The following is a 17,064-nucleotide window of genomic DNA, read 5'->3' as shown; positions in this document are numbered from 1 at the left end:
AATGGGGCAGACGTATAAATTAGTTAAAACAATGATTTTTATTGTGAATAGGTGACTCAACACAGCCATGTTTCGGCGCCATAGCGCCTTCCTCAGGAGTCTTCCGGAAGTGTTTCAATCTTTGGGGTGACTGGCACACTGGGGAAAAAACACTAAGGGATACACAATCCTTTCTTCCAAAGGAATATTCAATGGTTAGATGGGTAACACTCAGGAAGATAATGGCATAAAGAAATGCACAGTTCCTCCTTAAGAGCGAGCGAGTGGCGATGCAAAGATCTCAAGAATATTTGCACATCCGGATGTGCAAATATTCTTGAGATTTTTGTGTATCCCTTAATGTTTTTTCGCCAGTGTGCCAATCACCCCAAAGATTGAAACACTTCCGGAAGACTCCTGAGAAAGGCGCTATGGCGCCGAAACACGGCTGTGTTGAGTCACCTATTCACAATAAAAATCATTGTTTTAACTAATTTATACGTCTGCCCCATTGTTTGAATACAGCCTATTTTCCCCACCCCTTTTTTTGTTTTCGCTTAATAAATCTTCTAGACCATACAGCATCATTGTTTATTTTGTCATCTTTATAGCTCTATGTTAGATGCTGGCTACTTTTCCTTGGTCCACAGGAGGGAGCTGTCCAAACATCCCTTCCTCCCCCCTTTCTTTCTATGTCATCTCATAGGTTGGGGTTTGGCTGCACATTCTAGTGAATATAGGGGTTGGAACACACTGTAATGAGGGTAGATACATACTCAGGCCTTGATCCAGAGCAGAGCTGTTATAGGGGTGCAATGTCATTGGTATTTATGTTGGGCCCTGAGGCGCTCCCTCATGCGCCATATGAGACCTGGATCTTCACGCCATATCTTATGGCACCAGCGCCTGAGCGCCTCAAGGTCCCTGTGCATGCCAAATCTTCTACAAAACAAAAGTTGGTGGAGATCGTCGTATACATTATTAGTATTAAGGACATGTTGTGCAATGCTCCTCATATAGCCTGTGACAGATGGCTAAATCCACATGGCAGGGGGGCTGAAGGGGTGCATATGGAGTATACAGGCACAGGTGCTGTGTGAGCTGAAGTGGCCTTTCTGTGATGTATATGCACTGTTTCTGGGAAGTTGGGATGGGCAGTGGGGTAAAGCAGGTGTGCCTTTGGGTGGCTCAATATACTTTAGTGAGCTGCTGCCAACGTCCACATCAGTATGTAGGCAAGGGGCAGGATGCTGGCGAGAGGGGTTCCAGATATGTACAGCCGCTCATTTCAACACTGAATGGCTATTGAAAGAGGCCCCATAATTACTGGTTATTGGATATTCACCTATGTTTTGTTATTCTTTAAATCAATAACATGTATTGCAACGACAAAGGGACCTCACTGTATGTGACCCTGCCTTTGTATGATGCTTGCACATGAGTGGGGCTGTGATTCTTGGGTGGCACTGCTTCACACTCACCTTGCCAGGCTGCCTTTAACGAATATCTATGCCTTCATGGAGACACGGTGTGTGTGTGTGGGGAGGGGGGGAGGTGGTGGTGATGCTTTAAAATTTCTCCGGCACAGGAGAACCAGGAGCTCTGTCTCTGGCACACTAAAATTAGGCTCTCTTCGAACAGACATGACTGTCCACACTGAAGAACGTTCCTCCACATGCAGGGGCATATATGCACGTCTTGCACATGGACAGAATGCGCTGTTGTTGCCGCGGATGTTTTCTTGACGCAGGGACCAGTACCGCTGTTGCATATTTTGCACAGTGTATTTTTTATTGGTGGAGACGTTTACCTCAGAATGTCTATGACATTTGCAGTACGTACTCTTTCTAAATGTTTTTTTGTATATTTTTGAATATCAGAAAATGTTTTCTTGGATTTCACCATTTGAACGTCATATCGAAAACGCTCCTCCATGTATTTATTTTGTTTTTAAACTTCTGATGCAAGCCCTATAGCTGAAACATAACCTATGTCGAGTTGAGTGAAGATTTACAATAAAAGATTTTGAACATTTTGTTGCCCATGGTCACCCCCACTGTTTTGCTTGTCTTGGACTTTTTGAGGAGGACTTGTCTCCTGTGTTGTTTTACAGATAACTGTTGGTTTTGAACCCATCAAAATTTACTGTATGTTGGATCACTGGCTCATATCCCAAACCTGTTCTGACACCAGTACTCTTTAATATTCCAATACAGACTGTAGATTCATTTTATTACCTTGGTGTCCTGATAGACTCGCATCTTACATTGAACATCAAATTTCACAGGTAGCAAAATTAGTTTTTTTTTTTTTCAATTTTAAATTTTTATTAAATAACCAACATAACAACATTTTGAGTCCACAGACTCCAATACTTTTCCATTAATCAAACTTGATCAACATTTTTCACCCCTCACATTTTCCCCCTTACACCTTTCCCCCTACACCCTCCCCCACCTCCCTCCCTATCCCCAGCTTCACTGGTTTATGCAGTCCATTTTCCTATACTCCTCCCATAACACCATCCAATTGTATCCATTCCTCTGCTGTCGGACGATAACGCCCTCTGCGCCTATCTTGTCAATTTCTCCAGTGCAACCACCACTTTAAGTATCTCTATCCAATCCTGCCCTTCCGGACCCTTTGTCTGTTTCCATTTCACGGCTATGGTAGATTTTGCCGCAGCCAGACCCATTCTTTTAATTCGGCATTACCACTTCTTCCCCCCCTTGTTCCCCCAACCCAATAAACACCATTTAGGGTCACAAAGGAACAACTGTCCCACCGCTTTGGTTAATAAGCTCGTTACCTCTTCCCAATACACCTTTATTACCGGACATTCCCACCATATGTGGAAAAATGTGCCCTTCTCCTTCTCACACCTCCAGCATAGATCAGAAGAGTTGGGGTACATAGCTTTTACTTTATCCGGCGTGTAATACCATCGACTTAATATTTTGTATGCATTTTCTTTAACTAAAACACATAAAGAAGCTTTTTTCACCTCACGGCATACCTTCCTCCAGTCAGCCTCACTAAGCTCTTTATTAAGGTCCCGTTCCCAGGTTTTCATATATGCTAATTTTACAAAATCCCTACCCCTAATGTGGTCATACAGCTTAGAGATCCCTTTCCCTCCCACATCTATCTCCCCCCATAAATTTTCAAATTTTTCACTTTCCTTTGGGCTTTCCTTTAACCACCTTTCTTTCACAATATAATTTTTAATTTTGAGATAGGCATATAAATCTGTGTCTGGTAAATCGTACTCCTTTTGAAGTACCTCAAAACTTTTAATGGTTCCTCCATCCATACATTCTCTAAAATGAATCAATTTATTTATTTTTTATTACATTTGTACCCCGCGCTTTCCCACTCATGGCAGGCTCAATGCGGTAGGCAATGGAGGGTTAAGTGACTTGCCCAGCGTCACAAGGAGCTGCCTGTGACGGGAATCGAACTCAGTTCCTCAGGACCAAAGTCCACCACCCTAACCACTAGGCCACTCCTCCACTCCACTCCAATCCTTTTTGGAACCAAGATGCGAATACCCTATTCTCCCCTCCCCCTGGGAACCCAGGCTCTTGAATTATCCAGGCATATGAGGATCGATTCTGTGTGCCCCTTAACTTCTTTTTGAGAGTGCCCCACAAAGTTAGCAGATGGGATATAAAGGGATTTAATGACATTCGCTTATAATTGGTCTCTAGAGTGGATTCCCACAACAATGCATCTAACCTCTCCTCCTGGACAAAAATCTGTTCCAACCGTGTCACAGGAGACAAATCCACTTTGCTCCACAACCCAATCTGCTTTAGTTGGGCTGTCCAGTAATACCAAATTATATTTAGCATGCCCTGTCCTCCTTGCTCCACTGCCCTCCACATGACCTTCCTTGATAATCTCGCCGTATGCCCTCCCCAAACAAACCTCCCCAGTTCAGCCTGTATTTTCAATAGCTCCCCCTTAGGGATAGGAATTGGCAAAGTTTGAAATAAGAATAACAACCCAGGAAGGATGTTCATCTTTACGACCGCTGTTTTCCCCCACCAGGACAGCCAACCCGTCTTCCATCTATTTAGATCCCTTCTTATTTCTCAAATGAGTGGTACATAGTTCAATTGATACAAATTACCGAGATCTCATGGTATGTGTATTCCCAAATATTGGAAGCTAGTGTCCATTATTCGAAATGAGGTCCTCCCCAATTGCTCCAGGTCTTGACTCGTTACTGTGATCCCCATTAATTCAGATTTGTCAAAATTCACTCGGAAGCCCGACAGCTTACCAAAGGAATTAAGCTCCCGTACAAGAACAGGTAGTGTCGATTGTGGGGACCCCACATAAAATAAAATGTCGTCAGCAAATAATGCAATTTTGTGTTCCCTACCCCCCATCCTAACCCCTCTAATATCCTTTAATAATCTAATTCATTGGGCTAGTGGCTCTATGGATATGGCAAACAATAATGGGGAAAGGGGGCACCCCTGCCTGGTTCCCCCTCGAATACTAAATTGATCAGACCAGCCCCCATTAACCTTAATACGTGCTACAGAAGCCGCGTACAACCCCTTCACCCATCCCACAAAGGGCCTTCCCAATCCCAGCTCTAACATAACCTCCCATAAATAATCCCACTCCACCCTGTCAAACGCTTTCTCCGCGTCAACCGTGAGTAGGGTTAACGATTGGCTTCACTGTATTCGTGCTCTTAGTTATTTTCTGGATTTCTCCTCATTGCAAACGTAGGTACATGCCTTCATAATCTCCCATCTTAATTATTGTAACACAGTTTACTGTGGTATTTCTTTTTGCCAAACTCGATGCTTGCAAACCCTTCAAAACTTTGAAGCCCATTTTTTAGTTAAGACCAGAAGATGTAATCATATCTCTCCATTACTTAGGCAGCTTCATTAGCTACCTTTAAAATTCCATCCTTGGTTTAAGGTTCTAAGTATTACACAAAGTACTTCACTCAGGCGCCTCTTCCTATCTTTCATCACTAACTATTCCATATACATTCTCTCGTGTCCTCCAATCTATTGATGCTCATTGCCTGGTGCTTCTGTCACTAAACTCTGCTCACTGTGAATCAATTAGAAATTCAGCCTATTTATTTATTTTTATTTATTTGGAATTTGCTCACACCTTTTCAGTAGTAGCTCAAGGTGAGTTACATTCAGGTACACTAGGACGCATGAGTATAGCACTTACAGTTGAAAAGCTCTGGAATAATTTTCTCCCTTCAATTTTATCAGAACTTTCTTTATCTAAATTCAAATTTTATTGAAAACTCACATTTTTCAGGTCTCATTTTTAGCCTCTGCTGAATGATGCTGGGCTGGTCTGTTTATGGATTTTTCAAATTTTTTTATTTACATTTGCTCACACCTTTTTCAGTAATAGCTCAAGGTGATTACATTCAGGTACACTAGGATGCATGAGTATGGCATTTACTGTCGTTTATATTGTTTTAATTGATTATGTCCTTATTAATTATGGAGTTCCTTTCATATTTCTTTGATTTTATGTTTTCTATTATATTGCAATATAAATCACTATGATTTGTGTTCAGATATAGCTGTATATCAAATCTTTTAAATGCTGTACATAAAAACATAAACATTTAACTACCTCCCAGCCTCAGCTCACTCCTCTGACAGTCTCTGATATGACAGTTTAGAGCCATCTGCCTTAAGGTAGCTAAATTGCAAACTCAGTGAAGGAGTGTTCTTAGGGACACCTGCCACTATACCACTCACTCCCTCACAGGCACTTATTTTCCTTAATATTAGTGTAACAGGTGAAATGTGTGCTTATAATTTGGACATGAGCACTTAAGTCACCACAGAGCTGGTGTAAGTGCTTGTGCCTAAATGCCAGAGATATATGTGTAACTTATATGGAGTTATTTTATAAACAGGTACCTAAATGTACCTGCCATTTGCATGTGTCATTGGCACTAATAATCGGCAGTGATGCTTGTATATGCACTAAGAACATAAGTATTGCCATACTAGGAGAGACCGAAGGTCCATCAAGCCCAGCATCCTGTTTCCAACAGTGGCTAATCCAGGATACAAGTACCTGGCAAGATCCCAAAACAGTACAATACATTTTATGCTTTTTTTTCTTTTATCTTTATTAATTATATATTATTCATTTACAGAGATAATATGGCAATTAGAATACTGATTTAACAGAAAAAGAACACTTTTTTACATACAGTGGGGGAAATAAGTATTTGATCCCTTGCTGATTTTGTAAGTTTGCCCACTGACAAAGACATGAGCAGCCCATAATTGAAGGGTAGGTTATTGGTAACAGTGAGAGATAGCACATCACAAATTAAATCCGGAAAATCACATTGTGGAAAGTATATGAATTTATTTGCATTCTGCAGAGGGAAATAAGTATTTGATCCCCCACCAACCAGTAAGAGATCTGGCCCCTACAGACCAGGTAGATGCTCCAAATCAACTCGTTACCTGTATGACAGACAGCTGTCGGCAATGGTCACCTGTATGAAAGACACCTGTCCACAGACTCAGTGAATCAGTCAGACTCTAACCTCTACAAAATGGCCAAGAGCAAGGAGCTGTCTAAGGATGTCAGGGACAAGATCATACACCTGCACAAGGCTGGAATGGGCTACAAAACCATCAGTAAGACACTGGGCGAGAAGGAGACAACTGTTGGTGCCATAGTAAGAAATGGAAGAAGTACAAAATGACTGTCAATCGACAAAGATCTGGGGCTCCACGCAAAATCTCACCTCGTGGGGTATCCTTGATCATGAGGAAGGTTAGAAATCAGCCTACAACTACAAGGGGGGAACTTGTCAATGATCTCAAGGCAGCTGGGACCACTGTCACCACGAAAACCATTGGTAACACATTACGACATAACGGATTGCAATCCTGCAGTGCCCGCAAGGTCCCCCTGCTCCGGAAGGCACATGTGACGGCCCGTCTGAAGTTTGCCAGTGAACACCTGGATGATGCCGAGAGTGATTGGGAGAAGGTGTTGTGGTCAGATGAGACAAAAATTGAGCTCTTTGGCATGAACTCAACTCGCCGTGTTTGGAGGAAGAGAAATGCTGCCTATGACCCAAAGAACACCGTCCCCACTGTCAAGCATGGAGGTGGAAATGTTATGTTTTGGGGGTGTTTCTCTGCTAAGGGCACAGGACTACTTCACCGCATCAATGGGAGAATGGATGGGGCCATGTACCGTACAATTCTGAGTGACAACCTCCTTCCCTCCGCCAGGGCCTTAAAAATGGGTCGTGGCTGGGTCTTCCAGCACGACAATGACCCAAAACATACAGCCAAGACAACAAAGGAGTGGCTCAGGAAGAAGCACATTAGGGTCATGGAGTGGCCTAGCCAGTCACCAGACCTTAATCCCATTGAAAACTTATGGAGGGAGCTGAAGATGCGAGTTGCCAAGCGACAGCCCAGAACTCTTAATGATTTAGAGATGATCTGCAAAGAGGAGTGGACCAAAATTCCTCCTGACATGTGTGCAAACCTCATCATCAACTACAGAAGACGTCTGACCGCTGTGCTTGCCAACAAGGGTTTTGCCACCAAGTATTAGGTCTTGTTTGCCAGAGGGATTAAATACTTATTTCCCTCTGCAGAATGCAAATAAATTCATATACTTTCCACAATGTGATTTTCCGGATTTAATTTGTGATGTGCTATCTCTCACTGTTACCAATAACCTACCCTTCAATTATGGGCTGCTCATGTCTTTGTCAGTGGGCAAACTTACAAAATCAGCAAGGGATCAAATACTTATTTCCCCCACTGTAAGTGGAAATCGTGATTTAACTCTCGACCTAAAAATAAAAGTAGTAATTACAGATCCAAAAAGAAAGGAAAAAAATAAATAAGTACATAAATTTATTTAATGAAATACTTTTCTAGGGATTCGCTTTGACCTATTCGCTTTTCCTAATTATCTTAAACAGTGTGCATTTGTTACTCAAACTACTATATTTGCATTCACTCCTTCCTTTGAAACCAAAAACTCTTCTAGTTGTTTAGGATCAAAAAACTGAAAATTCTTAGACTGAAATAATATACGACAAACACATGGAAATTTAAGTATAAAGTTAGCTCCAAGAACTACAGTTCTTTGATGAAGTGCCAAAAAGGCTTTCCGCCGCTTCTGTGTTTCTTTGGATAAATCCGGATATATTCTAATTTTAGATCCTAAAAACACTGAATCAATGTTTCTGAAGAAAAGTCTCAAAACAGCTTCTCTGTCCATTTCCAGGGCAAACGTCACTACTGCAGTTGTTCTTTGTGTAATAACTTCTAGTGACGATTCGAGGAAAGATGTTAAATTCATATTATCTCCCACTTGTGGTTGTGGAACTTCATTATTCACTTTATAGTTAGGCTGGAAATATTGCACACGTACTAAGGGAGGTAGTAAATCTTTTGACATTCCCAAAACGTCAACTAAATATTTTTTAAACATTTCTATTGGTGATATCATTGGTGACCTTGGAAAATTAGTCACCCTCAAATTACATTTCCTTATTTGATTTTCCAGGTATTCCATTTTCCTATAAGTAAAACACTTTTCTTTAGTTGAGGTTTGGGTTAAAGTTTCTAAGTTACTTAGATTTTCCTCGATTCGTTTCACTTAAGAAATCTGAGAAGTGTTTATTTGGTCCTGGATTAGGACTGCTTCAGACAGATTTTTAATTTCCAATGTATTTTTCACTGTCATTGCTTGTAAAGAGGAATGTAAAGTGTAATTTAAGTCCCAAAGTGACTCCAAAGTCACTACGGCTGGTTTACTTGGGAGACCCACTGAAACCTCCGGGAGGGGGGTGGGGGTTGAGTGCTAGGTTTATAGTAGATATTATCTTAGGTGGAATTTTTGAAATAGTTCCTACCACCACACTCTCCACCGATTCGATTTCCAAGGGTGGGCTCCCTCTCTGCTCGCTCCTCTCGACCATTTCGGACAGCTGAACGCCAGGCTCCACTTCCTTGTTTCCAACTCCCGGCTGTGGGGGAACCACACGCACGACGGGGCTTAAGGAAACCCCGTCTGCACTGTCGGCTGATGCAGATAGCTCAGCTCCGATACTCGGGGCAGAAGCAGCAGAAGGTCCCAACGTTACACCAAACCTCTCCAGCGTCGGTTGCTGTCGAGATTGAGTTCCGTCCGAAGTTGAGGGTAAGTCCCGAACCTTCCCTCTCCTTTTCGCCATCTCGCGAAGGGTATCAAAATTCTCGGCTGCTCAGACATGGAGAAATTATGGGAGCATCTGGTTAAGCGTTTATGCCGCCATTTTGGATCAGTCCGTGCAGCTGTATTCTGAATAGCCATTTTATGCTGTTTATCCTAGAAATAAGCAGTGGATTTTCCCCAAGTCCATTTTAATAATGGTTTATGGACTTTTCTTTTAGGAAGATATCCAAACCTTTTATAAACCTCACTAAGCTAACTGCTTTTACTACATTCAACGAATTCCAGATTTTAATTACACGGCGAGTTAAGAAATATTTTATCCAATTCGTTTTACATTTACTACTTTGTAGTTTCATTGCATGCCCCCTAGTCCTAGTATTTTTGGAAAGAGTAAACAAATGATTCACGTCTACCCATCCCACTCCACTCATTATTTTATAGACATCTATCATATCTCCCCTCAGCCGTCTTTTCTCCAAGCTGAAGAGCCCTAGACGCTTCAGCCTTTCCTCATAGGGAAGTTATCCCATTCCCTTTATCATTTTCGTCCCCCTTTTCTTCTCTTTTTCTAATTCCTTTTTGAGATGTGGTAACCAGAACTGCACACAATATTCGAGATGTGTTCGCACCATGGAGCGATATAAAGGCATTATAACATCCTCATTTTTGTTTTCCATTCCTTTCCTAATAATACCTAACAATCTATTTGCTTTCTTAGCCGCTGCTGCACACTGAGCAGAGGGTTTCAACGTATCATCAACAGTGACACCTAGATCCCTTTCCTGGTCAGTGCCTCCTAATGTGGAACTCTGCATTACATAGCTGTAATTCGGGTTCCTCTTTCTCACATGCATTACTTTGCACTTGCTCACATTAAACGTCATCTGCCATTTGGATGCCCAGTCTCCCAGTCTCGTAAGGTCCCCTTGTAATTTTTCACAATCCTCTTGTGATTTAACAACTTTGAATAACTTTGTATTGTCAGCAAATTTCATTACCTCACTAGTTACTCCCATCTATAGATCATTTATAAATATGCTAAAAAGCAGCTGTCCCAGCACAGACCCCTGGGGAACCCCACTATCTACTCTTCACCATTGAGAATACTGACCATTTAACCCTACTCTCTGTTTTCTACCTTTTAACCAGTTTTTAATCCACAATAGACTACATCCTATCCTCTCTCTAATTTCCTCTGGAGTCTTTCATAAGGTACTTTGTCAAATGCCAAATCCAGATACACAGTATCGACTGGCTCACCTTTATCCACAAGTTTGTTCACCCCTTCAAAGAAGTGTAATAGATTGGCGAGGCAAGATTTTTCCTTCACTAAATCCATGTTGACTTTGAGGGGAATAATCGAACGGCGCCGGTGAAACAGATTGCCGGCGATCTATTTTGGCGGTGCCGCAAACAGCTGGCCAGAACCGTATTATCGAAAAAGATGGCAGGCCATCTTTTCTTTCGATAATATGGTTTGGCCCAGCCAAATGCCAGAGTTCGCCAGGTTTGAGATGGCCGCTTTTGTTTTTCAGCGATAATGGAAACTAAAAGCGGCCATCTCAACCCCGGCTTAATCCAAGGCATTTGCTCATGGGAGGAGCCAGCATTTGTAGTGCACTGGTCCCCCTGACATGCCAGGACACCAACCGGGCACCCTAGGGGGCACTTCTAAAAATTAAAAAAATATATACAAATAGTTCCCAGGTGCATAGCTCCCTTACCTTGGGTGCTGAGCCCCCCCCAAAACTCACTCCCCACAACTCTACACCACTACCATAGCCCTTATGGGTGAAGGGGGGCACCTACATGTGGGTAAAGTGGGTTTTGGGGGGGGTTTGGAGGGCTCAACCCTTACCACCACAAGTGTAACAGGTAGGGGAGGATGGGCCTGGGTCCGCCTGCCTGAAGTTTACTGCAACCAACAAAAACTGTTCCAGGGACCTGCATACTGCTGTCAGGGAGCTGGGTATGACATTTGAGGCTGGCATACAGGCTGGCAAAAAAGGTTTTTATTTTAGTGTGGGAGGGGGTTGGTGACCACTGGGGGAGTACGGGGAGGTCATCCCCCATTCCCTCCGGTGGTCATCTGGTCAGTTGGGGCACCTTTTTGAGGCTTGGTTGTGAAAATAAAAGGACCAAGTAAAACCAGCGAAATACTCATTAATGCCGTGTTTGTTTTTTCCATTATGCGCTGAAGCCGGCCATCTGTTAGCCACGCCCATGCCTGCCCATGCCCCGCCTTTGCTACGCCGCCGACATGCCCCCTTGAACTTTCGCTGGCTCGGCGACGGGAAAGCGGCAATGGTGTAAAAAAAGGGGGTTTCGATTATACCGATTTGGCCGCTTTTGAGAGATCGCTGCCGATCTCCCGATTTGTGTCGGAAGATCGCCGGTTATCTCTTTCGAAAATAAGCCTGTTTTTCTCATTAATCCATGCTTTTTAATATGCTCTGTAATTTTGTTCTTTACAATAGTCTACTATTTTGCCCGGCACAGTAAGGCTCATCAGTTTATAATTTCCTGGATCACCTCTGGAATCTTTTAAAAAAATAAGCGTTACACTGGCCACCCTCCACTAGGCGGCAACATGTGGGTGGAGCATGGGCAGGCCACAGAAATGTCGCCAATCAACACACATAACTAACATGCTATCAGTTGTGCATGTTAGTTGGTACACAGTGGTGTGCTGGAGACGGCTCGCACCGGCTCGCAAGAGTCGGTTGTTAAATGTTTAAGAATTTTGCGAGCCGGTTGTTAAAGTAGCTACTTTAACAACCGGCTCCCCAAATTTGGGCTCGGATACCCTCCTGGTATCGGCATCCTCCTCCCCTATGTCTTTGGCTTTTAGGCATCTTTTGCGCCCCCCCCCCCCCCCCCCCCCCCGCGCACCTCCTTGCCTCTTGCCGGCCGCGGGGCGCTTCATCTCTTAAAAGCAGTACTGGTACACATCGGCAGGAAATAGGAACAGACTGTTTCAGCCAATCCCGGGGCCCCTCCTAAGCCCTCGTGGGTGGGGCAAGCTGAAGGAAAGCCCCTGGGATTGGCCGAAGCAGTCTGTTCACTGTCAACGTATACCAACACTGCTTTAAAAAAACTAATCACGCCACGGCCTTTTCCGAGTGACTGGCTCTCCACTCATTGCCATCAGCAGCGGTCTCCGTGCCCCCCGGCCTCCCCTCAAACGGCCTGGCCTGTGCCCCAGCGCGGAGACAGACGCCAGATGGATGGTGTGGCAGGTCCCCTCCCGATCTGCTCCCAGAGTCAGAGAGAGCAGATCATCAGGAGAGAGGGAGTCGTGGCGCCAGCAGAGAGGATGGAGCCAAAGGAGCTGCAGAAAGCGTGAGTCTGGGATGGGAGATGGATGGAGCGTGGAGGGAGCCGGAGTGGATCAGATCGGATATCATATGAGCTGCTGCAAGTACATTGTTGTGCTTAATTGTTGTAGCATTTTTATTTAATGTCATTTATATTTTCAAACATGCCAACCATCTTGTGCAGCATACGGATGTACTAGAGAAAGTATAATTTTTATAAGTAGACTAGTAATTTGTTATAAATCATAATCTGTGTGTCATTTGGAGGGACTGGTTATAGGGACACCCTAGCAAGTGTTATATACATGCAGAGATTTTTTTCTCCTGGTAAAGGACCACTAAAACAGATGTCATGTTATGAGAATCAGGTGCTCAACATTCAGTTTCTATCTATCTGTCTATTTATTTACTTATGGCATTTTATCCCACATAAATTACATTGGAACCTGGGAGCATTCAAAATCTTTTTTTTCCTTGTGAGAGTAATGCATTGCCCCCCCCCCCCAGGCTCTCTCCCAGGCTATAGCCAGCTCTGCAATTGGAAGGGGGGGGGGGCAGAGGGGGACGGGGGGGGGGGCGCAGAGGGGGACCAGGGAGAGAGCCTGTTGTTAAACATTTACCAGCACACCACTGTTGGTACACCTATGCACAACCACTTACACTAGGTGACCTGGTATATGTGATTGCAGTTCATTTCTGGCTTGGAAAACTGGGTTTGCACTAGTATTCTATAACAACTTAAATTCTATAACAACTTAAGCATGCCTAAATGCCATTACAGAATTAGCTCTAAGTGTACTCCATTGTTATGCCTACTTCTGGGCACCAAATTACAGCATTGCTCCCATAGTATCCTATAAGTTAAGTAAGTATAAGTCCCTTCCAGGCTCCACCTATGTGTATGCCTACCTGTAGAATATGTGTGTATTTACAGAATGGCACTTAGGAGGAATTTTAGCATTTATATGCATATATGCATATATAGGCACATATTTGCCATTATTCCAAATATTTATGCACATTATTGACAAGTAAATGTTAATGCCCACTTTACAGAATTACCCACTGTGCCCATCCTATCAAGGCTCCTAGGAATACCTAGTCTGGATCCATAGTTCCTTTTAACATTACACTGCATGAATACTCAGGATGCAGGGGTTCAGAAGGTCCTTACTTTGTGCTTTCACTCGTCGGCTCCCCACCATCCTCAGATGTTTTCGAAAATTTCTGAAAAAAAAAAGATTTTGTATGCATCAAAGTTCAATAGGAGTTCCACTGCTTAGAGTTATTTGGATAAACATTAAATCAATCAGCTTTCAGTGGAGTGGTCTCATGTTCCTGTGGGGGAAAAAAAGTGATTGTAGCAACAAAGAATACCTTAAAAATACATCTAAATTTTTAGTCAAGATCCTAGCAGACTCACTATGGGACCATGAAAAGCCTGAGCAAAATATGTCCTAATGCATTAAGGGATATGTTCCAGAACAGCTACTGGAAATGGTGGCTTTAAGGAGACCACAAAATGAGAATCTGGGATAAACTGAATACTAATCAGAATATCCTCAAAACAATCAGCTCACAAATGATTGGTAGAAGCTACTGTGTGATAAATAAATATGATCATAAAGTCAAAAAAGTAATAGTGGAGAAAAAAAGACTGCCCAATATTCAAACGAAAATGGTGGCTAAAAACAGCACTTAAGCGGCTATCCGGCACTGAATCACTGCTTAGTGGCTTAAAGACAGATGGCTATATCAGGTGATATAACTGGCTATCCGCTGATTTTTAAAGTGAGAACAACCAAATTTGGCGACCATATTTGGCCACCACAATAGGTGGAATAACTTTGGTCAGTCTCACTTTAAGCGGCCAGCACTGAATATCAGCATGGCCAGTTAAAATCGGACCGGCCAAAGTTAAACCAGATATTCAATGCCGGTCACCGAAAGCAGACTGGCATTGAATATCCGGGTTTAGCGCTGACCGCGGGAGACAGCCTGGCTATCTCCTGCGGTCTTAATATCGGGTCCTAAAGCTTTAAGGAGACCCACATTTTGTTATATATCAGTGTTCTCCAATTTCAGTCTTCAACATCCTCAAACAGGTCTAGTTTTCAGGGCATCCATAATGAATATTCATGATGCATTTACATATAATTAATCAAAGAACCAGGTTAATTAGCATGCTTTTGTTAACAGAAAACCAACCCTGTCTAGCCACTGTCTCAAAGAATAGATTTGTGAACCACAGGATTAATGTGGCTCAGTCTCACAATCTAGTTTGGTTATCATGGTTTCTCACACCAATATATCTAAAATACATTACACAAAAAGAATCCAAATGGAGAGAACTTACATATAATTATACACTTAAAAGCCATTATTTCAGAAACATATCCACACATAAATAGCGGTATTTCAGCATGTATATCACATACACAGATAAATACGAAGGCCAATATTCAGTCCATGGTGGTCAATGATTTTAATATTGCTGAGTGCAATGGGCAGAATATAACCCAGATATTTAATACTGGGCCTAACCCTGGCACCAGCATTGAATATCTGGGTCTTGGCCAGCCTCTGAAAATTATCCGTGTGTCAGCTGATATTCAGACTGGTGCCCAAGATAACTGGTAGAATAAAGTTAGAATAGCATTTTTGCCGTTCTAATTTTATCCAGGCACTTAGCTGGTTGGCAGTCCGAAAATCGCTGCTAGAACATAAGATTATAAGAATAGCCGTACTGGGTAAGACCAATGGTCTATCTAGCCCAGTATCTTAGTTTCAACAGTGGCAATCCAGGTCACAAGTACCTGGCAGAAACCCAGTGGCTTCCCCATGTCTACCTTAATAACAGACTATGGACATTTCCTCCAGGAATCTGTTCAAACCTTTTTGAAACCCAGATATGGCAACGACTTCCAGAACTTAACTATTCAGTGAGTGAAAAAATATTTACTCCTATTTGTTTTAAAAGTATTTCCATGCAACTTCATCGAGTGTCCCCTAGTCTTTGTACTTTTTGAAAGAGTAAAAAAATCGATTCACTTCTACTCGTTCTACACCACTCAGGGTTTTGTAGACCTCAATTATCTCTCTCCTCAGGTATCTCTTTTCCAAACTGAAGAGCCCTAAACTCTTTAGCCTTTCCTCATATCAGAGGAATTCCATCCTCTATCATTTTGATCACTCTTCTTTAAACTTTTTCTAATTCTGCTATTATCTTTTTTGAGATACAGTGACCAGAACTGAACACAATACTCAAAGTGAAGTTGGACCATGGAGCGATACAGAGGCATTAAAATATACATGGTCCTATTTACCATCATCCCTTTCCTAATAATTCCTAGCATCCTGTTTCTTGAGTGCTGACTCCAAAGATGGAACCTAGCATCAGGTAACTATGATTCGGATTATTCCTCCCAATGTGCATCACTTTGCATTTGTCCACATTAAACTTCATCTGCCATGTGGATGCCTAGTCTTCCAATTTCCTAAGATCCTCCTGCAATTTTTCACAGTCCGCATGTGTTATAACAACTTTAAATACTTTTGTGTCATCTACAAATTTAATCATCTCACTTGTTCCGATTTCCAGATCACTTATAAGTATGTTAAATATAAGGCTGCACATTAATCATGATTAACGCTGGAACTAATGCGTTAATCATTAATCGTGTTTAGAAAATGTAATTGCAATTAATGATTAACTGCCCTCCCTCCCCTGCCCACCCACTCGCATGTACAATCCGCCATCTCTCCCTCCCTTTCCAGACTGCCAGTGGCTCTCATTTCCCTCCCAGTCCCATTTACCTTTATTTTTTCCAGTCAATCTTCACCCTGCAATGGTAGCAGTATTAAAGCGCTGCCTCGGCCTGCACCGGGCCTTTCCCTCTGACCTGTCCCACCTCCTTCTGACACAGCTTCCTGTTTTCAGAAGGGGGCGGGAGAGGTCAGAAGGTAAGGCCTGATGCAGGTAAACGGGGAGGGGAGTGCCAGCATCAGCGGCTGGAGGTACCATGCTTCCTTGCTCCTGAGGAATCACAAGGAGGAAGGGGGCCTTTATTCCAGTTCCAGGATTGGTGTCATGGAATATGGCTAATTGGGTTTCTGCCAGGTACTTGTGACTTGGATTGGTCACTGTTGGAAACAGGATACTGGGCTAGATGGACCTTTGGTCTGACCCAGTATGGCTACTCTTATGTTCTTATGTAATAATCAATGAACCCAAGGCATCACTGAAGAGAAAGAAGTCCAGTTGGCCGTGGCCAGTCTTGAATGGTCTGGAACTTCTTGGGGTCCATCTGTAAGCCGGATTCTGATATAATGTAACCCAAAAAGGGTATAGCTTTTTGGTGGAAGGCACACTTTTCCAGGCAAATAGGCCATTGTCTCTGAGCCGTTGAAGAGCTGTTCTGACATGCCGTGGGTGTTCCTCTTGAGAAGAGGAAAATACTAGTATGTCGTCTAGATGCACAAAGACAAAAGAGTATAGGAGGTTTCTAAAGATCTCATTGAAAAAATGTTGAAATACGGCAGGGGCTTT

General features: G+C 42.8%; 1 protein-coding gene across 1 annotated transcript in view; it reads right to left on the bottom strand.

Annotated features, from left to right (window-relative positions):
- The window catches only part of NSMF (NMDA receptor synaptonuclear signaling and neuronal migration factor), a 742,397-nt gene that overhangs the window by 307,289 nt on the left and 418,044 nt on the right, over window positions 1–17,064 (bottom strand). Inside the window, exon 6 of the mRNA XM_030206612.1 lies at window positions 13,690–13,742. Within this exon, the coding sequence (XP_030062472.1) occupies window positions 13,690–13,742 (53 nt within the window). The remainder of the gene's footprint in view (window positions 1–13,689; window positions 13,743–17,064) is intronic.

This window comes from Microcaecilia unicolor, chromosome 6, assembly GCF_901765095.1.
Source record: "Microcaecilia unicolor chromosome 6, aMicUni1.1, whole genome shotgun sequence".
In the NCBI taxonomy this organism is placed as follows: domain Eukaryota; kingdom Metazoa; phylum Chordata; class Amphibia; order Gymnophiona; family Siphonopidae; genus Microcaecilia; species Microcaecilia unicolor.
Note: the sequence above shows the minus strand (reverse complement) of the source record. Positions and strands in the feature narration are given on the sequence as shown.